The 26,485-nt window shown below is 46.9% G+C and overlaps 1 protein-coding gene across 1 annotated transcript in view; it reads right to left on the bottom strand.

The window, feature by feature from the left end:
• Positions 1 to 26,485, bottom strand: part of IPO9 (importin 9) — a 904,513-nt gene that overhangs the window by 743,220 nt on the left and 134,808 nt on the right. The window contains exon 3 of the mRNA XM_069633697.1: positions 10,858 to 10,944. Within this exon, the coding sequence (XP_069489798.1) occupies positions 10,858 to 10,944 (87 nt within the window). The remainder of the gene's footprint in view (positions 1 to 10,857; positions 10,945 to 26,485) is intronic.

Genomic DNA, 26,485 nt, shown 5'->3' with positions numbered 1-26,485 from the left:
CTGAAGGGAGGAGTGTTCATTTGGCTCGAATACACACGGCCGCTCCGTTGTCCTGCTGCGGCAACAAACTGTGCTGGTTTCGTCGATTGGGACGTCTTTTTGCTCTACACGACTACGAGGCGTTCCCTGCTCTTCTGAACCTGCCACCTGCTGAAACTAACGTGGAGAAGCCTGGGTCTGCTTGCTTCGGGGACCGGTGAGTAGTTTAGCTAGGATCTGGTCGCCCTCCTGCAGTAGCCCATTGCTTTTCCCCGCTGTGTAAAAAACAGCACCCTTTTGGCCGTACTCGCGCTCTGCTTCTGCCCGCTGTGGAGGCTGCGCTTGAGTTGCGGAACCTGTTCTCCTTCTGCTGTGCACTAACCCGAACTGCCTGACTTCCTCCGAAGAGCTTCCCCTTTTGCCCGTTGGCACCGGCGTGGCAGGTACTTTGAGCACAAGGCTCCACTCTTCGCAGGGCTCGGACTTCCATCTAGTTAGGTGCCTCTGAAGGCGAACTGAGTCTAAAGCGTTATCGCACTGCCTGTTTTCCTTTCCTTTCAGGTGGACTACATATTTCGTGCTTTAAACGCTTGCGACTGTGTATTTGTATATATATTGTGTTGATATGGTATGTGTTGGTTTAATATTGTGATATTGTGATTTTCTCGCTACGGTCATTGTTTTAAAGGCCTTAAAATAAATGTGTTTATATTTTTGATATAACAACTGTTTGGAGTAGTTTGTAAGCGCTCTTGCTTTGTGTGCTCATTGCGGGCTTTCAGTCACCCTCACCCCTCTTGAGACCTAGTCTTGACCGCCGCGATCGCTACCTTGATTGGTCTGGCTTGTCCAGAGGTTACCCTGTTCCAAGTAATTAGGTTGGCCTTCTGAACTTCTGCGCCACCAGGACAGAGTTCAGAAATCCGTCTTAACAGCGGCCATCTTGGAAGGGCCAAAAACATGACCCTGCTCTATCCAAAAGGTAGGTATTCTAACAAGACTTTGGGATAGTGCCTTGACATTTACAGGGTTGGACCTAACTGGCCCACTAATTTTGGTACTCGTACTCAATCTACCTCACCTGCCCTCCCCCTCCCCCCCCCCCCCCGACCCTTCCATTTAATGTTTCACTCCTCCCAGATCTTGCCTCCAGCCTTTGGGGTTACGACTCCCTCCTCCATACCACTACTCCCTACAACTTCGCCTTCTACCCACATAGCATCCATTTTACAACTCCTTACACTAGGCTTTCTACTCGCTCACCACACAAACATGCACACTCATACTGTAGTACCTTTGCCCTCACTAAGCCAACACTACATCTTATCCATTATATGTCTTGACACTGCCCTGCTCCTTCGGTTGGCGCCTTGTTTGTTAGCGTCGTTGCCATGGCGACCCACTCGTTTTTCTAGTCACCTTTGTGTTCGAGGAAACGCGAATCACTGAACGAATTTGCAGTTATTGGCACTCATAGCACATTCTGTTATTTCTGTGGGCACATGAGGGGAGGTATATGATCGATACGATTTTACCGATCGCTTTTCGAATGCCCCTTCCAACATGGTGACGATCGTAGCGGTGCGCAAGCGCGCTGCTGCCATGGCTACCATATAACAACTTGCAGTCAGGGGCCGCGCTACCATATAACAACTTGCAGTCAGGGGGCGCGTCTGACTGATGGGCGTCTCATGAACTGCGTCTGATCTGTGAGAAAAGGTAATATTGGTTGAGTCAGTGGATTGACCTTATGAGTTGTGTTTTTCACAACAATGCAATACGCACTATAGCCTCTACCCGTGTATGACACGGGATTCTATTTTAAGTTATACATGTCACACCGTCATGTTCTTTACCAGACCTGGATACCAATCCTGAGTTGGCCTATGATTATTCTTGAAACGTACACTATCGTTACCAACCTATTGGTAATTAGTATCCCTCCCAACAATCTACTCACACCCGGGGTGATTCCCTTTCGCCTCTGGACTGGGTGAGTGATACTACTACCTTCCTCTTTTTTAATGCTCGGAGTTTAATAATCTAGATTCGCCTTAGCGGATGATTTTTTGCTTACTATACAGGTTGAAGCGAATGACCTATAACTTCAACTTCAAGGTTAGTGCCTATGTTTGTGTTTACTACAATCCCCAACTATCTACAATTCTCTGAGAGCTAATTAGTCTACTTACATTTCCCTAGGAAAACCCACAATTGCTCTAAGGAACTTTACATATCCTGCCTTGAAGATGGATTCATCGGCATCCGAAACGCGTTGGCACTATATTAAATCTAGGAGTGTTTAGGATAAAAGACAGAGCAGTAGGGATCCGACTACCCATACTGCTGGAGCACATACACATTGTTTGTTAACTCTGAATCTGAACTATTGTATGTTTTGTACACTTGCATCAAACGAAGAGTTTTGCTGCACATATGATTAATTACTACATTTGGTTTTTTTTGAAAATTTGGTTTTATTGGAATTTTACAGTTATGACATAATTCAAAAAATAATGCAAACATCCATTTATAACAAGGCGAGGTCACAAATTTCCCCCCCCCACCTGCAACCCCTGCCCCTCCCCCCATCCCACGCCATGGTTTAATGGTAGATAACAGGGTCCAGCGCATCTTCTGAGGATACAATGCGAGCATAGGGTTGCTTCCGAAAGAGAAACAGTGCTTCGAAAATAAGGTCCAACATGTAAGAGCCACATGTCTTATAACAATCGATCTCCTCCCACTCCAAGGGGGTAGCCCCAATCGTGTTGTTCCCATCAAGAGAACCGTCTGAGATGGTTACTCGTGCCTCAGGCTGTTTTCCCATATTTGTCAAAAATGGCAGCCATAGGGCCTCGATGTTAGATTTGGATTCATCGATCAGGTGGGTGAAACACTCCATATCATAGATTGCACGTGTTTTCGCTACCCACTCCCCCGGAGGTCGGGGTGATTTCCATTTCTGGGCCCAGCAGCATCTAGCCGCGACTAGCATGACCTGCAACATGTGGTCGTGTTTCACCTTGGGGCCCCCCTCAACCTCAATACCGAACACCAGCCAGGGGGACAGAGTTCTCACCAATCCGTCCACTCCCCTTATCCAAGACAGGACCTCACTCCAATAGGTTTGTGCCACCTGGCACTTCCACCACATATGGACATAGTCTCCCCTTTCAACATGGCATTTCCAGCAGTGGGGGTTGTGGCCTTTTCTCATTCTGGCTATCCTTTGTGGGGGGTAGTGCCATCTGTGTATCAACTTCAGGGCCTGATGGCGGTATTAGGGTGCCGTTGTGGAGCGGTGTGCCTGCCTACAGATCTTGGTCCATCTCTTCGCCGTTATAGGGGTGCCCAGGTCTTTCCCCCATTGTACTTGGGAAGATGGGGGGTCCCGTGGAGTAGAGAACAGCAAGAAGTCATAAAGCCGCGATATCACCCCCTTGGTGCCTTTGTGCGTTATAAGGAATTTCTCAAAATCGGTTAGGTCCCGCCTAAGTGTGTCTCCCCATCTACTCTCGGTAAGGGCACCCTTGAGCTGTAGGTATCGAAAGGGGGAGAGGTCAGGGAGGCCCAGGGCGTCCTTCAAGTCACCTAGAGAAATAAACACCCCATCCACCCAGAGCTGTCCGGCCATACAAAGACCCACCTCATACCATTGCTGGAAGGCTAGTGGTTCGTTGATCCCTTCCCCAAAGTGGTGGGGCCCAGATGCAGCTCAAAGGTGAGGGCCACGTTGTGAGCCATCTCAGATAACCCCCTTCCTTCCAAATAGACCACAGCACTCCCTTCAGAACCCTTCTTGGAATGGATGTCTTGGGGACCGATAGCCATTCGTCCAATGTGACCGGCGAGAAGAGTTGTCTAGCATTACCCATTGTTTCTTTGGGCCAGTCATCAGGTGGTCAACAAGGACGCGCAATTGTGACGCTTTATAGTAGGTGTCAAGATCGGGAAAACCCACCCCACCCTCATCCTCGGGTCTTGTGAGAGTGTCGTAGGTGATTCTATGGGATTTACCGGCCCACAGATAACGGAGAAGGGCCTGTTTGATCTCCAGGAGGAATGGGTTTGGTATCTGGGTTGGCAGCATTTGGAACAGGTACAAGAATTGAGAGGATTACCATTTTGATGGAGTTGAGGCGAGCCATCCATGAGAGGCCGGATTTCGACCAACGTCCCAGGTCGCGTTTGATCGACCTCCATAGGGGCGGGTAGTTTACTTTGAAGAGATCCCCCAAGTCTGATGGAATTTGGATCCCCAGGTGGGAGAATTCCTCTGTACGATTACAAAACGGAAGGTTGTCGATATATTGTCTCTCGGTCTCGTTGAGCTGGCCTGCCGGGAATGCCACTGATTTATCCACGTTGACCCTGTAGCCGGCCAGGGAACCATATCGCTCCAGACTATTCAACACCTCTGGGACATCGTCGGCAAACAGGGTTATTTTGTAATCAGTTCCCCCTATCTTAACACCCTGGATTTGATCGTTGGTCCCGATTGCTATGGCCCACGGTTCCATTACCAGGGCGTATATGAGGGGGGACAATGGGCATCCTCGTCTTGTGCCTCTCTCTAAAGGAAAGGACTCGGACTCTCTTCCATTGACCTCCACCTTAGCGGAAGGGCGGGAGTAGAGGGCTGTCATCCATCCCTGCCACCTGGATCCCATCCCCAAGGACGATAGAACCCCCTCCATGAAGGCCCAGCTCACCCTGTCGAACGCCTTTTCCGCTTCTAGAGACAGGAGAAGGGCACCATCGGATTTCACTCCATTTGAGCTCAATATGTGCAGGGTTTTGCGCATACTATCCGCTCCTTGTCTATTTACAACAAAGCCCACCTGATTGGGGTGAATCAGCCAGGGGAGACATCGTTCTAGGTGTGTCGCCAGGATCCTGGTGAAGATCTTGGCGTCTGTGTTCAGGAGCGAGATGGGCCTATATGATCCACACTCTGCTGGGTCTCTGCCCGGCTTGGGGATAACGGATTATAGCCTGTAGGAATGTCGGTGGAATGGTTTCTAAGGTCTTGATATGGTTAAATAATTTGGTCAGCAGTTGGGTTAGTTCGGACTGGAATTGTTTAAAGAAATCCGCTGTGTACCCGTCTTCCCCCGGTGCCTTGCCTATTTTAAGCTTTTTGATGGCCTCCTCCACCTCCTCCTCCGTTATCTCCTTGTCCAGTGTCTCTCTCTCTAGGTCTGTGAGCTTGGGTAGGGGGTGGTCATCAAGATATTTTTGAATTTTCTCCAGTGATTCACTCTTGTTTGGTGTAGAGGGCCCTATAAAAGGCCGCAAATGATTGTGCTATATGTTCAGTTTTTATCTGGGTGTTACCCGCCCCGTCCCTGACCTTTTCTATGTGTCTGTCCGCCCTATTTCCCCTCAGCCTGTGCGCCAGAAGAGTCCCAACCCTGTTGCCCCTCTCGTAGTATCTCTGCTTCGTGTATCTCATTTTTTTAACTACCTCTCCAATCAGGATTGTATGCAGAGCTTGTCTCTTCCCTCTCATTTCACTCAGGAGGTTTTCGCGGTCTATGTTTCCCTTGGTGAGCTGTGCCCTCATGGCCCGCAGGTCTTCCCGGAGTCTGGATTCTATCAGGGCCCTCTCTCGCTTCTTGCTTGCACCCTCTACAATGATGAGACCCCTGAAGGTGGCCTTCGCTGCCTCCCAGACTGAGACCATTGGGACCTCCCCTGTGTCGTTTGATAGGAAGAAGGCCTTCATTTTGTTCCTAAGGAATTCCCTAAACACCTGGTCTCTCACGAGGGTATCGTTACAGTGCCACCTACGTGATGTCACAGTGGCTTGCAACCGCCATTCCATAACGAGGAGCTCATGATCTGACCAGGTCACTGACTCAACCGTAGGGTCCCCAACCTCTCCCCCTCCCTCCTCCGAGACCAGCAGTAAGTCAATTCTAGTGCAAGTTTGGTGGGGAGGGGAGAAGAACGTGTAACCCCCAGGGGTCTGCCGGCATTTGCGCCATACATCAACCGAGTAGTATTCTTGTAGGAGGATCCTCAAGGCGAGATTGTCCTTTGTGGGGGCTCTTGGTCCCGTCCCTTTGGCTGACCACCAGTCCAGATGGGGGTCTAATGAGATTGAAGTCCCCCCAGGATTGTGGCTCCCTCGGCCCACCCGTAAATGACCTCAAAGACCCTGCGAATAAACTTGACCAGGCCGGCGTTGGGTGCGTATATTGTGGCTAGTGCGACTCGTGTACCCTGGGCTAACCCCTTGATCGCCAGAAATCTGCCTCCAAAGCCCCTCTTCGTCTCTACATCGGTGAGGTGCAGCGATTTACCCAAGAGGATAACCTCCTTCTTAGAGGATTTGTGCGAGGCCCAGAAGTTTCTGCCTATCTCCTTTCCCTTAATCGTGGACTCTGCCCCCCTTCTATAGTGGGTTTCTTGTAGGAAGAGGGCCAGTAATTTCTGTTTGCGGAATAAGTTACTCGTGAGAGACCGCTTGTTCTGCGAGTTTAGACCCTTAACGTTGAGCGTACCGATCCGACCTTCAACCATGGTCGTCGCTATCCTTGCCCTGTGAAACCTCAGTGAGTTTCCCCTTTGTCTGTTGGCTTGGACCCCAGAACCATGGCGTGGCGTTCCCCATTTCTTTCCCCTCCCCCCCTTCAGTCCCCCCTCCGCGGTTCCCCATTTCCCTTACCCATTTTGGTAGGCGTCCGTCTCCATCGCCTGACAGACATCGGGTTTAGTCAACGAACCACCAGGGCCGCTGCCTGGGCCCCGAGAGATAAATAGTGTGGAGCATACCCTCCAATTTTTACCCTTCAGAACATTCAGCAGCTTTAGTCGGGGTCCAGTCCCTCCACAAGACCTCCCCTACCCCAGTCCCCTCTACTCCTGCCACGTGTCTCATCGGAGCTAGGTCCAACCGTGAACTAGCTTCCAATGTGAGTTGGAGGGATCTTTGAGGGCCTCGGGGGATGCAGCTGGCCACCCTCTGACGACCGAGAGAAACCCCCCCCTCCGTGTGTCAAGCAGGTGGGACCCGAAACCTTCAGCCCTCAATTTCGGCCTAGGCCTCGCCAACCGTGGCAACATCACAACATAACAAACGCCCCCAAACGTGAGGGGCCCCGTGAGGACCCAGCGGTCGGAAGCAGTACAACACAACAACATCACATTCTTTAACTTTCTCACCTTCCTTCGCAGTCACTCGGATCCACTGCGCGTGCTTCGGCATCCGCGGAAGTGAAACAAATGCTTTTCCTCAATTTGCCGGGGCGAGCGGGCGAGTGAACCACAACCGATCAGCACTGCGTTCCATTTCTTCTCCCCTCTATCTCGTACTCATGCGGGTCCTCCGCGTCCCTCCAAGGGGTGTCTGGTTTTCCTGAATTTCCAGGTGCCCTTCACTTTGCGTTTCCCCTGGCTGTGGTCAGGGCCCCGTGGGGCCCGACTCGGGTCTTTGTCGGGTCCACCACTCTCCGCCGAGGGCCCCGGAGGGACCTCGATCAGTTCGTCGATGCCTCTTTGGATGTCTTCTTCTGTAACGAGTTGAAAGTTTTCCCCTTGCCACTCAAAAGATAGGTAGAATGGGTGTCCCCAGCGGTACCGGACCCCCTTCTCCTGGAGCCACCTGGTGATTGGGGCACATTTCTTCCTTTCCTCATTTGTAGCGTTAGACAGGTCCTGGTATATTGCCACCCTGGAGTTGTCGAATTGTATCTCTATTAGGGTTCTAGCTCTTTCAAGTATTTTTGCTTTGACCGTGTAATAGTGGAACTTCGCAAGCATGGAGCGTGGGCCCCTACCGCCTCCACCAGCTCGATGAACTCTGTCGATCAGGATGGTTTCTCCGGAATCGGTTCCCAGGACAATCCTAATGATCTCCTGCACTTTGCCCTCCAGGCCGGTCTGGGTCTCCCCCTCCACCTCCGACAGGCCAAAGAATCACAGGTTGCACCTCCGTTCACGATTTTCCATATCGTCCACTTTGAAGCGGAGCTCTCCCTCACGCCGCTGCATCTCCTTGAACCTCGCCTCAATCTGAGCCTCAAGGAAGATGGTGGAAGCCTAGTTGTTCTCCACCCCCTCCATTCTATCCTCCAACGTGGAGACCTTGGCGGTGAGGTCAGCCAGCTTGGCACCCATGTCTGTTCTCATCCCCCTGATTTCGTCTAGGATTGTTTGGATATTGCTCTGCATGGTGTTCATGTCAGGGGTCTGCGTGGGCAGCGGGTTGGTCTCCATCTCTTGTTTTCGGGGAATGAATTGGTATCTTGCCAGGGTTCCTTTCCAACTCATGAGGTGTCTCCCCCTCAAGGTCTTCGTAGTTCCCCGCAATCTCCCCCTGGGGCTCAGGTAGACAGTCCACTCGATCCGCGCCAACTCCGATGAGGTGTGGTGGTTAGGACGGGCGGGTCGCGCCCCAACCCCCCGGCGGCCACTACTCATGGTTGCTCCGACGTGGGGCCGGTAGGTTCTTTCAAAGGTCGCAGAGGGTCCTAGGCGCGCACCCGCGTCGGCCCGGGCCTGTTTGGTGTAGGCCTCTAAGAGTTGTGTCGCAGCAGTAGCCGGGGAGAGTCCTTATGGTAATTGTTACGAAGATGTTCCCCCACGCCTGGGGGGGTGAGGAGCGGAAGGAGCCTGGGCGCGCTCCAGCGACGGCCCGGGTCAAGATACACAGATGCGTGTGCGGCAGACCGGGGTCCGGCCTTGGAGGCCCAAAGCGTAGTAACGTCCAGAGTTGCCGCAGCGGGAGCTGAAGGTGGGCTCGTCTGGGGAGGCCCCCACGGGCGAGGGCCCCGGTTTCAGAGGGACTCCCACAGGCTTTTCTGCGCTGCCTTCAGAGGTGCAGGGTGTCGATTCCTCAGATTGATCCCGGCAGGACGCTCATCCGCAGAGAGGAGGAGCCCGGCCGCGGAGCTTCGCCTCATGCGTGGCACGGGCCCGGATGGGGGAGGGGAAGGGCGAATGCTTCAAATCAAACATCTCGAGGACCCGCGCACCCCCAAGACTCGGGAAGGTGTCTCCGGAGTCCCCAGGAGTTCCCCCACCTGGATTCAGCCTTTGTAGGAGGAGAACGTTCCTTTTAGCGCAGTTTACTCCACAAATCTCTCGGGGCTTCAGGGGAGCCGAACGATCAGGCGGCCATCACGCCTGCGCCCCCTGGTGGCCTCCATTACATTGTTTTTTGATGTGATCTGATTATTTTGAGTCGGACGCCTTATCCAACTGTATTTATGAGACTTGGATTTGAATTGACTTACCATTCATGTATTATTTTTTGTATTGTGTTTGAATACCTTCTGTCATAAAATATATATATTGTGCACCTGTACTGGGAATGTTCTTGATGGCTCTTGACTACACTGTATCAGGTGGACATCCCTTCATTTGAAAACACAGCTAATATATATTATGAACACATATGAGTACTAGATTTCCCTTTCTCTCGAAGAGTCTAACATATACCATTGTGAAAGGTGTCTTCCCCTTGCTTGGAGATCCCATTTCACAACTGGCTATTAAAACACATTGGGGAGTCTATCCCATCAGGAGTGCAGCACAGGGCTATTGGTTGGTAACACCCGATGTTTGTTCTATTTCTCACCCGAACAACCCACACTGTCTTGCTCAATGTGTTCCATCCTGCACTGTGTTCCCGGCAGGTGGTTCAGATCGTAGAAAAGAGTGGATTAAGCCCAACCCCTTCTCAAACCGTGGACCAGCTGCATGACTAATGGCCGTTCGGAAAATCCAGTGACTAAGTTTGTAAGGGGACTTGCCCCTTCCCCGCCCCCCATAGGGTAGGCATAAGTTTCTGTAGGGGTCAGTGTCCCTCCTAGTCCCCTGTGCTCCAGTGGGGACTGAGCTGCCCGAAGTTGCTGTCTGGGAGCCATGCCCGTCAGCTTCCCTGATTCTTGCAGCAAACTTCTGTTAGCCGAGTGTTTCTCTTCCATAAAGGGGTCTCAGTCTTCCTTCTTACTTTGCAGCTCTTGTAGGGGGCTGGCTAGTTTCTTTTGCTCCGTCTGTTTTCCAGATTGGTGGCTCTATAAAAGACAGATGAGCTCTAGCAAGCATCTGGTTAGTAAGGCATGGTGCAAAACAAGCATTTACTGTTTACAAGCATACTGGCACAAGGAAAAGGGACAGGAATTGGGGTCCTCAAAAATTGCTGGCCCCCTCATGGTCAGAACTGGCTCTGAATTGCTTAGTGGCGGGACTCTTCCCCACCCTCTACCCCCTCTCAACAAGGCCAGGGTACAGGCCCCATCACACTTTCCTGTAACCTGCATCAACACCTTACTTGCATTTTACCAGTTAAAGAATATTATCATTATTCCTCTGTGTGAATGTTCCATTGTTCAAAGGTTCAAAGTAAAACGGTTACTCTTCATTTTGGTCCACCGGTCCTCGCTCCTAAAAAAATGGCCTTGGCCACAGCCACCTGGTGGTGAGTCAGGCAAGCTTAATGATTGTCCGTTTGTCTCCGTTTTGGAAGGTGAAACCCACATTGAGCAAAAGCTTTGGAGATTCCTTCAAAAACACATAGCCCATCACCAATTCAACTTTATATTCTGCACAACAATCTTTCCATATGAGCCTTGCTCACACTTGTCCTTTTTATGGAATCTAGCTGCATGTTAACAGCTATGCATGTACCCAATGCTATGAGTGGGGACTGGCGTTTGTTGCACTTACATGAGAAAAGTCCTCAACCTCACAATCGCCTCCACATTAACACAAATGCCAGCCCCAATTGAACAGACAAGTAATCTCTTCATCAAGGTTTCCTTGTGGTCATTAGCAATGACAACTTTAAAAGGAGGAAATCTTCATTTTGAAACACCCCAGTGTCAGAGCCAATGCAAGTAGTGTACAATAATTTAGCATGCTTACCCTCTCTGTGGTCTCTGGTGACCTAAACTTCTCAGACTGAGAACACCAGTGCGTTTCCACATATTGTTTCAGAACGACCGATGCCAACTGGAAGGAAAAAAAGCATTACAATTATTAGCTACAACTCTAGCAACCTTTTTGTGTTGTGCTTAGCAATGCAGCTTGGGAAACACTCCCAAAAACACACAGGATTAGATCTAAAATCAAGCAACCGAGCCATGATCATCTTCAGAGATTACGCATGGATACACAGCATCCACAGCTTTATCGAACAGAGTGAGGCAATAAAGAGGGTGAGACAGTAAAAATTCCTGTTTATGACAGGATGCATAAATAAAACAACCAAGACCAGAATAGTTAATGTAACCCTTCTGTCATGCCTGCCAGACCTCAAAACTCCCCTGCTCCTCTCAAGGTGTTTCTGCCGTTCTACGGTTTACAGATCTGTTGCTAGTCCTTTTCTATGTGCGCTAGAGACTGTTTGGGAAGTCGCCATGGCAAAGCATACTGTCTGCGAGACGCCGGTTGTCAACTCGGCGCGCAGGACTTAAGTCATCACATGACACCCTACGCGGTGTGTCCGAGCCAACGCCGACTTCCGTATTCCCATAAAGCATGCCGTCTCTAACCCCCGGGCGCTTCTGATTAAAGTCTTTGATCTTAGTTACCTGTGGTGCTACTTTGTTCCGTGAAAGATTCCTGTTGCCCACCTGCCTGTCCCTGGACTTCCGCTGCCTGTTCCATTCAACCTTGTTCTGCCCGGACGCCTTGACTGACCTCAGCCTGCACCTGGACTCCTTTGCCTTCCATTTTTGTCCCTGTACCTGCTGGCACGGATTTGACCTCGCCCTTCATTCGGATCCGCTTGCAGTTCCCACAAGCAACAGAGCATCCGCTCCTCCACGGTAAGCTATCCTGCCTTACCTGTTCTCCCACTTCTCACCTGGTTGTTCACCACGGACTCCTCTTCTATTGCGCTTGTGCACGCGACCTTCTGGACGTTTTGCTGCTCTTGCAGGGTGCACCAACTCACCCCTAGTGCAGCCCTCGTGTCGATTGGGTTAGTCCCCTTACTAACCTTCCTCCCTTGTTACGTTTTCTTCTCTGGACTCGGAGGACTGCCCATCCAGACCTTAGGTAAGAATTCCTCAACCCATAGGAGGGGCAGGGTGGGGGTATTAATCCAAGACCCTGATCAGTCTCCTTGTTCCTTAGGGGTGGTGGGGGGGGGGAGGGGGACTAGGGATCTGAAGGAGGTGCTTGTTTAAGCGGACCCGGATCCTACTGGTAACCAGCCTGGGATATCATATTGTAGGGTACCTCGCCCTCGAATGAATTGCTCCTTTGGATTGTGATAATGAACAAATCAGAGGGGTGTATCATTAGGAAGGTTTACATTCATCGGAGGAGACCGCAGAGCCAATTACCAGTTGTCTTCTTCCAAAACGACCACTTTACCACACACTTCAAGGTGAGTGCCTTTGTTTATGGTGTTCTCACTGGATTACTCTCCACTTGTTGATTCATCGTCCAGATTGTGACACCTTCTCAACCAGGCAAAACTTTGCAATCATCATACAGTCCAAAACACATCCGTATCCCAAAAGGGCAACAATGTTAAGGTCAAGAATATAAGTGTATAGACATCTCACCCAAAATTACAAGAGCAGATTCCAAGATGGCGGCGATGGGAAGAGGACGTGCCCAAGCGTCGCTCCTTTCCCCCCATCCAGACCGCAATAATTAAGCTCCACAGCATAGCGGAAAAACTCTCACCAAGAAGCCTGGAGATCGGTGAACAAAATCACCAGAAGGCGAAATAGCAGTTTGGAGACGCTGAGCAGATCTGAGCCCCATAAAACGGCCCGAGAGGTGGAGCTCCCCAGACGCCAGGTGAGCACAGTGAGCCGGAGCGAGACACTCCCTCGGGAGGCCGACCAGCACACTGCTAGCGCCCCGCCAAAGAAGCAGCACCAACACATACGGGTTGCCCACTAGAGGAGCGGCATGGGTACTCGGCCCGGAGGAGGAGGCACCCGGGTCCGCGAAAGGAAGCGAGTGAGCGGGTCGGAAGGAGATCGCCCAGCAGCCCTTACAGGTACGCGGACCCGGAGGTGCAGAACAGCGAGTCCAGCACCAGCAGGCGTATTGAAAGCCCAGAGAACGGCCTTAACGCCCACAGAGGCAGGCAGGCAACAACGCTGGGCGCGCTACAGAGACAGAAGCGGGGGGGAGAGGCAAAGCATCAGCCAACTGATGTAGATCCACGGAGGGGGGGGACCACCCCCCCGCATTACCTCATCAAAGCGCCTTAGAGGCAGAACAGGAGGGGGAGCGGGAAGGAAGCCCACCCTCCTCCCACTCAACTAGCAGGCTTAGGGAAAGAGGCCATAAGACCTCCTGCCGACGGAGAGGTCACGCCCTAGAAACTGCTCAAGCTGGCGGACCCCCCCAAAGCACAATGCCCCCCCCCGAATCGGATCCTCGGGAGATGGAGGGGCAGCATAAGGAACCTTGTAAGGCCCCCCTGCCGCCCTCATTGCAGGGAGGCCTAACAAACTACGGCAACCCCCCACCCAGCGGAGGGCATCAGCCCCCATGCAACGCGGACTCTAGGCCGCATATCGTCCTCCATTAAGGGGAGGTGAAAAGGGTCTAAAGGGAAGCCTAATACAGCTAACAAACCTGCGGGGTGACCTTTCTCAAGGACACACAGAAGCCATGGCGCGCTCCAAGGAAGTGGTCTGAAAGTGGCTGTCTGCTGTTACTGCTGCGGAACGCTGCCTGAGAAACCTACACTTCAAAGGACTTCACATTGACTTTGTTTCAAGTACGAGGATACTTCTGCAATCAGTATCCATATATAATATAATTTACGAGTCTCTACTACATCATAGACTAATTATATATTTATATTCATATTCATTTTTTTAGGCCACGCCCACTTTTTGAAAAAATCCTTAAAACCACCTGAGCGCGCGCTCCTGCCCGCACGCTCCAAGGAAGTGGTCTGAAAGTGGCGGTCTGCTGTCCGCTGCTCGCAGCGCAGCTGGTTAGACCCACTCGCTCCTTAAATATTTGCAAAGTTACCGAGTCATCTAAAAACGTTGCGAGGGGTACCAGCTTTTGCTGCGAGATACATCTGCCTTACTCTGGCAAGTGAGTTTACACGTGTCCCGCATGGCGAGACGGCCAGCTCTGGCCTTTTGCACAGAACCGATTACTGACCACTCTACAATCTCCCGAGCGGTCGCGGGTTCATTGTGAGCTGTGTTCGCTCTATCACTCCGGTAAGAGGGATTGCAAATCTACCGCACGGTAAAACGGCCAGCTCTGACTTTTATTTAGAGCCGGCCACTGGGGCATATTTTCAGGAATAAAATAACACTACCTGCTGCCATCTGCTGTTGTACACGAAGAAGAGAGCGTTTTAGGCAGAAAATGCAATCAGTGCATTAGTGAGATCATGATGTCTATATTGTGATATATTTCTAGGAAAGTCTTAATACTGTTTGCTGTTACATTTGATGAGGGGAGCGTTACAATTGAACAACGCTCTCAGTGCACAGATGAGTCAATGATGCTTTTATTGGTGATGCACTATTAGGAGAGAACTAATTCTGTTTGTCGCTTTTTGCTGCTGCACTTGATGAGGAAAGTGTCTCAGGCGAGCAATGCAACTAGTGCACAAGCGAGCCAATGATGCTTTTATTGGCGATTTACTTTTAGAAGTCAAATATTGTTTGATGCTGTCTGCTGCTGCACCGGATGAGGAGAGCGTTTCAGGCGAGCAATACAACTAGTGCACAAGCGAGACAATAATGCTTTTATTGGCGATTTACTTTTAGAAGTCGAATAATATTGTCCGCTGTTTGCTGCTGCACCTGATGAGTAGAGCGTTTCAGGCGAGCAATGCAATTGATGCATAAGTTACATAATAATGCTTATTTTGAACCTGTGAATTGAGAAAGGGAATGACTACACCGCGCCTTACTGCTTGTCAGTTCATATACTTATTCAGCTACTTGTTTGTTGACTTGGTTATCCATCTATGAGTTCCCATATTATTTAACATACCCTCTGCCGTAGGATATTAGTGTGTTTACTAGCTTTATCTTAAAAGGTTACCGAATACTGCTACTCCCACTTTGAACATGCTGTTTTCCTGTGTATGTAAACATGGCTGGCGGACTAAGAAGTGTTAAAGCCAAATTAATTACTCCTTATCCACTCTTATCCAGCAACATAGACTCGCTTGTGTCATGGGAAAACCGCATACATGGAACCAGCTGTCCTGGAAGCTCATATTGCTACGCCTAATAAAGAAGAGCTGCCCATGTCCTGTCCTACTGCTCATCTCGCACAGGGAACTTCCTTAATCCCGACTTCTACACAGACTCACGTACCCCTTGTGCTCTCTCCCGTTTCCCTTTGCATCAGCCCTGAGGTACGTAAGGCCATTGACTACTTTAAAAGCTGCTCCGAATCGCCACTTGTCTATGAGACTGACTAAAGGCAATTCGACCTAACAATGGAGAAAATGGAGGCATTAGATGAGGCTGTTTGCCGTTCCATTGGCACTTTGACACCAATTGTATTTAACTCGGTAAAAAGATGCATGTCTTTTCATTCGCACCTCCCAAACCACTCCAAAAGCCTGTTGGACATGAGCACTGAACCTGCCGATGACAAACAACGAACAACTTCCTCCCCAAATTACTTTTTCCCCCGCACCAGTGCTAACCTACAATAAATGTCCTCCTCCATCACCATCTCCAGATGAGAGTCAAATCCAACACTCTCCTGGTTCTTTTCCGGTGATTATCCGGATCTTAGATTTACTTGATAAAGGTCATGACTTGACCCATCTGGAATTGAAGGATATTAAATCGATGCTCCTACTTATGTCTTCAAAAATGGATCGTATTGAAGGATTCATCATGGCAGCTGAAACACTAAAAAACATCAAACCAGAACCAATTGTAAATCAATCAACCGTGACTAAGTTCACTCAGGAAAATAAAACCACTCAGTGCTGTTTTGAACAAACTTCCACATCTTTATCAACTTCAGTGGAAGCACTGACAAATCTTACTACATCCAACTGTAAGAACAATCCTAGTGAGCTATCAATAGCCATAGAAAAAATGAATACTATTATAGCACTATACACCCCAATATCCATCCTGTCAAAAGACGGCTCTGACAGTCCAACTCCTTTGCTTAAAGCACTCAAACAAATGAAACCCGATCCTCAACAATATTCTCCAACAGAGAGGACTACTGGTTTCATGTCTCAGAGAGCCAAAAAACTCCTTCAGAGGGCTGTCAAAAGACATGCCAAAAGAAGGAACGATGCTTTAACCAAAAGCTCTAATTACGAATGTGCCATGCTTAATCAACCTTTACCTACCACTAGTGGGACATCAATTGATGAAGACCATATAGATCTCCAAAAACTTTCCAAAGAGAGCCAGGAAGCCCTAATCTTATCTACAAAACCCAGTTCCGAATCCACCAATGAAGTAATAAATATCTCAAAAATATCCACTTTGTCCATCGAAATTAACTCTCCTAAAGTAATCAATTCAGATAATCTGAACCACAAAGAACTAGTGATAGATCTTAAGGAGAGCAATGATGTGCCAACAACATCCAAAAGGAAAAATAAAAATAATAAAAAACTAATAATGTGACATCAAAAAATCTATCTGTGCCCTCAGAGTCTCCTAATGGGCAAGCCTCTCACAGCAATTGACAGGAATCAAATCGAATCTGGCCAACTATTTTCCAATATGTGGCAGAACTCTCACTACTCGCCACGACGATATTTTGCCTTTGTATCCCATAATCACTGTAATGACCAAAACTTACAGTGAAGCTTGTACGAACACTTCAAACTCTACTGGAATTATTAAATCTTCTAACACCATTGACCCTACGGCTAATGGACGACAAAAAGTTCCACCTCCATTACCTCTACCAATGGCTCAAATCCTATCTTTACATCTGAGTAATTCAAATTCGACCAGCACTAAGGTCTTAACATCTACTCCTCCCGTGGCTCCTACGGATCCCAAAGGCTCTACCATCACGGCTGATAAAATAGATTTGTCTAGCCTAGTGCGACCCGAAAAAGTAGGAAATGGATTAGGAAAAGTAACTTTGCTCACAACATTATCTACAATGGATCCACCTTTCTTGCACACAAATAAATGGGACATGCACACCACATTGCCATCTCCTAGACAGAATTGCACACTGGTGCATGGCCCTCCATTGCATAGATCTATCTCTGAATCCCCAAACCTCCACAACGTTAACCCATCACGACATTTTGGACATTGAGGAAGGAACTTTAGGAGCGATCCCTGAAAGTCAATCCTGAGAGCGAACCATCAAGAGTAAAACCGACTAGTTTGACTGTCCATGCTCCTCCCTCTGAAAATACTTCTGATCCTCATATAAAATCGTTTGATCGCTCTCCTGACAAAACCGAATACACCATAACGGAAAAACATCATCTCATAGGCTTTGAAGGAAAATGTGACATACTTGGAACAAATCGTATTAACCGAGCCTTCCTTCTGTCAATTCAGCCGAATCCCTCAATTACGGATGTTTGAATCAGATGATATTCGGAGAGTATCTTTATCTATACAAAATAATTTCCGTGCTGTGTTTTATCTATCTTCTGAAACTGTTAAGAAATACTTCTGGTTTAACAGAGAAGGCATAAAAGGCGGCGGCCTTGTTCTAAGTTCTATAGAAAATGAACAAGAAGCAATGACATTCATTCAATATAAATATCCTCAGGCTCCCAATCTTGAACTACAATCTATCTCACCATCTAATTCCAATGTGAATGGAAACGGAGCTATTAATGAATTTCTGACCAAAACGGGCATTTCTAACGACCTTATGTGGCTTGCCCCTATGCTTAACTCTTCTCAAATCTAAAGATCTACCCTCCTCATCATAGCTACCTGTAAAAACTGCCTTAACTTTCCAATCTTGGAATTCATGTGGATATCTCAACCTCATGAAATAGCACTCAATGATTGATTGCCTCAATCGCCCATCAATATTAATGATTCAGGAAACTATGAAAACTACTGCCATCTTATTACCTGACTATACAACGTATTGTATTCCAGCTATACGTTCCTCCGTTGGTCGCCCCTCTGAAGTTATCGTGATAGCAGTGGATAATGCTCTAACGGTCACCTCTAAAATTGTTTGGACGGCAACTAATTTGCTTGCGATACTAGTAGAGACAAACATCCACAGCTATCCCCATCTAATTGTAATCACAATTTATTGGAACCCGGCGCACACCCCGATAAATGAGATGATTGACATTGTTGAGAATTGCCTAGAATTTGTGATCTATGAATATGGAAACATCGAAATAATATTAGGTGGGGACTTCAACTGTGATTGTAGGACTAATAATGAACTTAGAGGCTCCTCAAACAATGCACTATCGAAACGCAGGGGTGCAATATGGAGGACTTTCCTAAAAGATTGGGACTTAGACATTATTATACCGGACCAAAAATCCAACTAGTCTACATGGTCAAGAGATGTAAAAACCACAATTGACTTTATATTTGTCACCTACAATTTACTCTCAATATCTTTACCGCTAGTAATTACTCAGATGCCGTATGGAGACCACGCACAAATACTAGGCACTCTGAACCTTAAGCTTTCTGTTTCAGTAGTTGACCCTTCGACAACGTTGTGTGTAATAGATCGCCCACTGGTCTCCCTGAGAATGGCTCAAGCTCTATGCAAGCAATTTACCCAATATGTAACATCAGCCATTGACAATTCCCACATCACTGAAGGAACCTCTATGGATGCCACGGAACAACTTTATGCCAAAATAATCCATGCTGCACTATTACATTTTAGTAAATAAAAAAAAAAAAAGTATTGCCATTAAAAAATCGACAGCCATTTGATCCTTTATGCAAAATAAAGAAAAAGGAAAAAAATAAGGCCCTACGAGCTCTGAAAAAAAAACAATGAATTATCTCGTGAAATGTTAGAAATGCAGAGAAACTGTATTATGGCTGCATATATGCAAAATTTAAAACACATAAGGTTATCAAGACATAACGAACTTAACTGCAATCTTATTCGAGCTATAACGGCCCATGACACACGAACTATCTGGCGAACAATCAAAAACACTAACGCTCAAGTGTCGCCTTCGCCGTCTAATGCCATACCTGAATCCACTTGGCATACTTATATCACAAGCACATTTCAGACCCCAGATACATTTCTGAACATCCGCACACCTTTGTTACCTTATCAGGATCTCCCGCGATTAAACTGGTCCATTGCTGATATCAAGTGGGCTATAACCAAACTTCCTTATTCTAAATCAGCTGGCCCAGATGGCTTTCCCCCTTGCCTGTACAAAGCAGATCCGTATTTATGGGCAACGATCATAAACATCAAATTCCACGCCATCCTCAAATCGGGGATCATCCCGGCTTCTTGGCTTTCGGCCAGCCTCATACAGATATTTAAAAGGGGGGATGCTGCCTTACCACAGAACTACTACTATTGCCTTAATTGATACTGTGGCAAAACTATTCGCAATCCTCCTTTATGACCTTGAAAAATACATCGAAACACACAAACTATACGCTAAATATCAAACGGGATTTAGGAAAGGATTGAGCACTTCACTCAATACCATGTTAATGGCCTTTGCCATTGCAGGAGCAAAAAAAAAACATCGGCAAACCCAGTATATATCGCCCTCATTGACATGTCATCGGCTTTCGATACCGTGATACGGAACCTTCTATGGGCTAAGTTAACTAACATGGGAATTCCATCGGTGCTAATATATTGGTTCATAGCCCTCCACACTAATACATCTTATAAAATCAAACTTACCTCGGAAGGTCGAACAACCAAACCCATTAGCACTGAAATAGGCCTAAAGCAAGGTTGCAACCTAGCCGCCACTTTTTTCAAACTGTATCTTGCAGATCTTGATAAAGGCTGGGATGCGAAAAACTTGTTTTCTGTAAAAATTGGCCTTATTCAACTAAAGTGGCTTGCTTTTGCGGACAATATTATAATATTAGATCCCACTCCGGCAGGCCTCCAATTCAAATTACGATTATTTGAAGATTTCGCAACAGCACACAACTTATCGCCTAATCCTGCCAAAACAGCAGTAATGAAATTTGGCGTTCACAAGAGAACTGGAAAGTTCCAATGGCATATAATGCAAATTCCCATCCCCTCTATAGTAGAAACGATCTACTTAGGGTATCATTTATCAAAAAAGAATTCCATCAAAATGTGGACTGATCTACTAAACAACAAGATCAGACCACTCACATCGCAGTTAAGAATAATATATGCCAAATATTGCAAATTTTCACTAACCCCTCTCACCGAGTTTTTTACGCTAAAAATTGAAACTGTCATTCTCTACTCGCTTGATGTAGGTCTGGGCGAAATGGGTGCAATCTTGGATCAATTGCAGGGGACATCCTTGAAACGTGCTATGTCCCTTCCAATGTCACTACCTAATGCAGTCCTAAGACACGAGCTAGGCCTAGTAACGTTATCTACTCGTTGGAAATGGCGGCTGCTCACTAATTATGCAAAAATCATTTATCCTAAGGTGAATTCCCTATACAATGAAATAAAGCAAACAATTGATTCAAAGCCAACGGCCGCAATGGCCCAATATTTGAGTAGAATATATGACATTTTAAACGAAGCCAATATCACAGTTGATGACATCCATACTAAACCCGCTTATGCCAAAAAAAAGCTGTTTGCATGTGATTGGTGCAGGACTATTGATCAAATAGGGTCTTACAAACTTTACAAGGAATACTACCTGTTTATAAAAAAGCGCATACCTAGATACGACTATATTATGTTGTTCCCTTGTAACCATACCCGTAAAGCATTCTTACGGTTCAAATTCAATTTGCTGCACACCAAAGAAAGAATTTCGAACTGGGTTGGATATAATATGTATGCTGGAAAAAAGAATTGTAGATTCCCCATGTGCACTGAAACTACCGAAACCTTAAAGCATCTGATTTTATATTGTCCCTATTTTAAACATCAAAGAACTGTTTTACTGATGGAGTTTGTAAATATTAACTATACTGATTGTTTAGTATTTCTTTGGGCTAGAATGATGCAGGGCAACTATAAACCCTTAATATATGCTTTAACAAGATTCTGTGAAGTAATAGAAAAGGAATTCGATAATTATGCCAATGCCCAAGCCTGATTAACTATATATGCAATGTTTTTATCATGTAATTTTCTACTTTTTATTGAAAGATTATTTAAAAAAATGTCTGCATGAATTATATCGTAAGGAATATTTATCACATCTATTTTGTAAAGATTTTGTTACTCTGTAATGGAATCAAACACAAATAAAAATTATTATTAAAAAAAAAAAATAAGCCATGTCGGCGGGATAATTTGAAAAGGCGGCACAGAAGCCCAGAAATCGGTGGGGCTGTACAACGCAGGAGAAGACCCCGTGGGGGCAGGCAGCGATCCAGAGACAGAAGCATAGCCGGACAACAGCACCTATGTCAAAATCCAGGGGAGGACAGCGCAATCCAATCCAGGGGGAGGACAGCACAATCCAATTAACAGACATCCCAGAAAAAGCAGGACCAGAGGCTGCCACAACTTTGGGGATCGGAACAATCTACTCCAACTTCCACAAGGAAGAAAACCCAATAAGAACAACCCGCGAAGGGGGGGGGGGGGGGCACAGTAACTGCGGACCCCGAAATGGCAACCAGAGAAGACATGAAATCGTGGTTCAGGGAATTTCAGACAGTTTATAGCCACAATGCAGACCCAATTTGAGACTATGAAAAGTGACATGAGAACGGCAGTACAAGAGTTAAGAACGGAGATCATAAGTCTGGGTGAGAGGATGGACACCCTGGAGAAAATAATGCAAAATCTAGACAAGGAGACAACGGTATGCAGAGATCCAGGAACAATTGCTGCGACAGACCCACAACACAAGGATCTAGAAAAACGTTCAAGGTGATCGAACATAAGAATAAAGAACATGGCAGAATCCGTAGAGGACAGGGACCTGAAAGAGGCAGTCCAACAGGTATTTAATGATATCCTGGATGCAAAGGAAGAAATAGCCATAGACAGGGTACATCGGGTGGGTCAAAAGAGAGCAGGAGAGCCTGGCGCAAGACCACGAGATGTCCTAGTCGCTCTCTCCTCATACTCCCAAAAAGAAACTGATCTTACGGAAAGCCCAGACAATGGACTCAGAATAAACGGAGAGGAGGTGCAGTTGTATCAAGATATGGCACAGTCCACGCTACAGAAGCGCCAGGAAATGGCTCTGGTAGTAAGAGCCCTAGCGACGAAGCAAATTAGATATAAATGGACATTCCCCTTCTGGCTGCTGTTCACATGTGAGGGGAAGCAATGGAGGGTAATGACGTGCGAAGGAGGGAGGCAAGTACTGGCATACAGGACCTAGATGAAGAAGCTCAAGGAAGGAGGAGGGACAGAATCCCTGAAAAGATCAGAATTGTATTGAAGAGCAACAATAGAAAAGGTAAGGTTCTACCGTCAAAGGAATAGAAACAACTAAGTAGAGGCACTACATGATATCATCAGAGTGACCTTGAGGCGGTCTGACACTCCATCTCGATCAGGCTACAACTACAGGGGAAGAGTCTTCCAGAAGCACAGGTGCGGAGATGGGGAGTGGGGGCCTCCCGAGACAGCTCTTGGAATCTAAAGGGTTTTAGAATACCCTACAAGCTATCCCTGAGTAAAGATGGGCATGGAGCGCACGGAGCAACGCCTGAGCGATCATTGGAATCAGAGCTCACCTCAGGACAGTTTGGGGGGTGGGGGGAGGGTGGGGAGGACCGGGAAACACCATAGGTCCCAGGAAGCACACCGGGGCATGCACCCAGGGACTAACACCTCAGAGACGTGATGGGGACTAAGATACTGACATACATTATCCGAGGGCTTAACTCTCCTGTCAAAAGAAAAAAGGTGGAGCATTTTCTAAAACAAAGGAGATATGACATAATTATGCTTCAAGAAACACACATAAGACAAGACAAGGCAAAGCTCCAGCTGAAAGGGTATAACCAAATAATACAGGCTAACGCACAAGACAAAAGGTGGGAGTCATGATCACATTCTGGGACTCCGTAATGGTCCAGGTACTCCAAACAGAGGCAGATAAGCAGGGGAGATATATATTAGCGAACACGAAAATAGAAGGATATCCCCCAACTTTGGCAGCATTATATGCTCCCAACATGAGTCAGGAGGGATTCCTCAAAGATACGTTGGATAAATTAGAACGGTTTGCCACAAGGGAGATAGTGCTTGGAGGATACCTGATCATCGTGTGGGACCCTAACCTAGACAGATCCGCCCCCAGACAGCAGGGGCAGAGCACCCCATCCAAGGCCCTGAAACAGAAAATGTCCAACTTCGCGCTGGGGGACATCTGGAGACACACAAACACCAAACAACAAGGCTCCACATACCTCACACGTCCACCACACAATTTCGAGGATAGATTATCTTTGAGCCTCGACAGGCATCCTGGGAAAAACACAGAGGGCAGACATCAGCTCCATTTCACTTTCTGACCATGCTCCTCTCTGGGCCGAGATTATGCCAACCCCACGGGTCCCCGGGTTGTGGAAGTGGCGACTCCCAGAGTAAGTAACCCGGGATCCAATGTCAGGGAACACCATCCGAGAACATATCACTGAATACCTTACAAATAATAACCTCCCAGAAATACCGATAGAAACCTAATGGGATGCACTAAAGGCAGCCACGAGGGGACACTTAATCGCAGCAAAGGGCCAAAGGGAGAAAAACCTCCAATGGGAAAAAGTTGAAGGCAAATATTAGCAAAATCCAAGCAGACATACTGCAAAAACTGACACTGAAGCTACAAAAAGCACTGAGACATGTACAAGGCCAACTAGACTATCCGCACAATAAAAGCAGACAAAACTGGTCAGGCTGAAACATTGGTACTATGTAAAAGTTAATAGAGCTGTTGAGCTACTGGCCAGACAACTAAAGGAGAAAACTCAACATAGGACAGTAATGGCGATGAAAGACGATAAAAAGGATAGAAAGTCTACGACAATGGAAATTGGGGCAATATTCGAACAATTCTATCGGCCTCTTTACTCTTCGAACCAACCAGAGGAGAACCTCCAAAAGACATACCTACAGGGGGTGAAACTTCCGGTACTATCGGAAATAGAGAGCCACACACTAGACAAAGGTATCACTCAGGAAGAGATCAGTAAAGTGATTAGAGACCTTCCCAGGAATAAGGCCCCGGGCTCGGATGGATATACCGCGCAAATCTATAAAACGTACAGCGACATATTGGCCCCGGTCCTAACGGAATAATTTAACTCCTTTAAAGAAAAAGCTAATATCACCCAAATCGATGGATGAGGCAAAGATGCTGGTTATAAATAAACAGGGAAAAGATCCAGAACTTCTAATTAATAATTATCATACCGCCAGATAGCGCTGATAAACCAGGATGCAAAGTTGTATACCAAAATCCTAGCCCCCAGGTTCACGCAAGTACTCCCGAAGTTGATCCATCAGGATCAATCAGGATTTGTCCCCGAAAGACAAACGCGCATCAGAAGGGTCCTCCACATAGTGGAAAAAAATAGGTAGAACACAATCCCTAGCAATAATATTGGCCTTGGATGCAGAAAAGGCATTCGATCGAGTAGAATGGACGCTCCCGTTTCACACACTGAGGAGAATGGGGGTTGGGGACTCCTTCATTAGAATGGTCAAATCCAACTACAACTCGCCTAACAGAGTAGCAGTGAATGGAGGCCCATCCAATAAAATTCAAAATCAAGAGGGGGACGAAAAAGGGCTGCCCCCTATCCCCCTTATTATATGCAATTTTCCTGGAGCCACTGCTGGCGCAGATAAGAAGCAAAAAGGAAATAACGGGCATAGAAATGGCAGGTAGCAACCATAAAATAGCAGCATTCGTAGAGTAAAACTAGCTGAGCCAAAGAAGACCACTTTTTGTTAGGGGCTTGTTGGATGTGGTCTATGCTACATAAACAAGAGAAAGGGGGTTCCCACAATAAGCTACCTAATGGTGTCACACTTAAGGGCTGGTCATTTGGACTGACATGGGGCAACCATAACTAACATCTTGTATCAAAACCAATATAACAAGATGTACACAAAAGCTAGTATTCCAAAAATATAATCAAATTTATTCATCAAGTGTATGATAAAAAAGGTCAAAGGTAGGTCCAATTCTTAAAAAAATATTTTCAACAAACAACAATACTGTATGAAACAAGATATTCCAGGGTGATCCAAATGTGTCTATTCACTTTTATCAAAATTTGAAATCAAAACAATTGTTCTTATGAGGTGATGTTAGTAAGAAAAGTGACTTTTTTCCATGAACATTGTTTTCTAATACTTTTTCAAAAATAAAACCAGTAGGGAATGTGTCTTAACATGAACCCATATGGGGGACGTGTCGACAGGGGTAACTTCTGTTTCCAGCCTTAGACGGGTACAGTCGCCGCATGTTCAATGATTGCTGTTGTACACTGGACATCTGCTGAACCAAATAAGGCTTTCATCAGGACACATGGACAGCTTGACCCAGATGTCGTGTTTTTCACAAGGAAGGTTTGGTGTTTACCAATACATCTACATAAACATACAAAAAAATGTATTAAAAACTAGCTGTGTAACAGATGGCTATGGTAACGTTGCCACATTTTTCCTAATATTCCCAGACCTTTCAGGCTTGTTAAAGCGTGCAACCTAGATATACTATTAGTTAATATTATATATATATATCCCTATGTTGTTCTGATGTACCTTATTTCTCATTGTCTATTTTGTATTTTTAACTTGACTAGTTGACATTTTTATTTTTTTGATGTAAATCCACGGCTTGTTTATAAACTTCAAAATCATAAAAGCCTCATAAGGACAATATACTTAGTTACTTGTGCACTGTATTTGTTCATAAGCTGTGGTTGCAATAGTACCTTCAAATTTCTTCCAAAAGGCGCCCTGCATAGTTTAGGCAGAAGCTCTATTTCGAGCGTCAGGTGAGCCTGTGAGGGCACGTTCTGCTGGACTAGTACGGGCCATGGCAAACTGTAAGGGGAACAGAAAACAGTGCATAGGCACAGGTCACTGTGTGCACCAGTAATCCCCACTTGGTACTTTGATCTAAAGCGGAAGTATAGGGTATTACCTTCAGCTGGTGCTCTCGCTTATCAAACGATAGTCACTTGGACCAGACTTGCATCCGAAGGGTGCTTTTTATTTTGGTGCAGGAGTGGCGAAAAATACGTCACAGCCGCATATTGTTTTGGGCGTTCTGTGAATGATATAATGTACATGCACCGCATATTAGAATAATAGAAGGGAGATGTGGCTCTCTTCGCTACAAAAGTGTAATGGGTCCCTGCCGTGTGGGATAATCACTTACTTCTGCTATCGAGGGCTGCTTCAGTCTCACATACAGTTCCAAGATGCATTTTATATTCATGTTGGCATT

Source organism: Ambystoma mexicanum, chromosome 13 (genome assembly GCF_040938575.1).
Source record: "Ambystoma mexicanum isolate Mex_15411 chromosome 13, UKY_AmexF1_1, whole genome shotgun sequence".
In the NCBI taxonomy this organism is placed as follows: Eukaryota; Metazoa; Chordata; class Amphibia; order Caudata; family Ambystomatidae; genus Ambystoma; species Ambystoma mexicanum.
The sequence above is the reverse complement of the archived record's forward strand: the minus strand, read 5'-3'. Positions and strand labels throughout refer to the sequence as shown.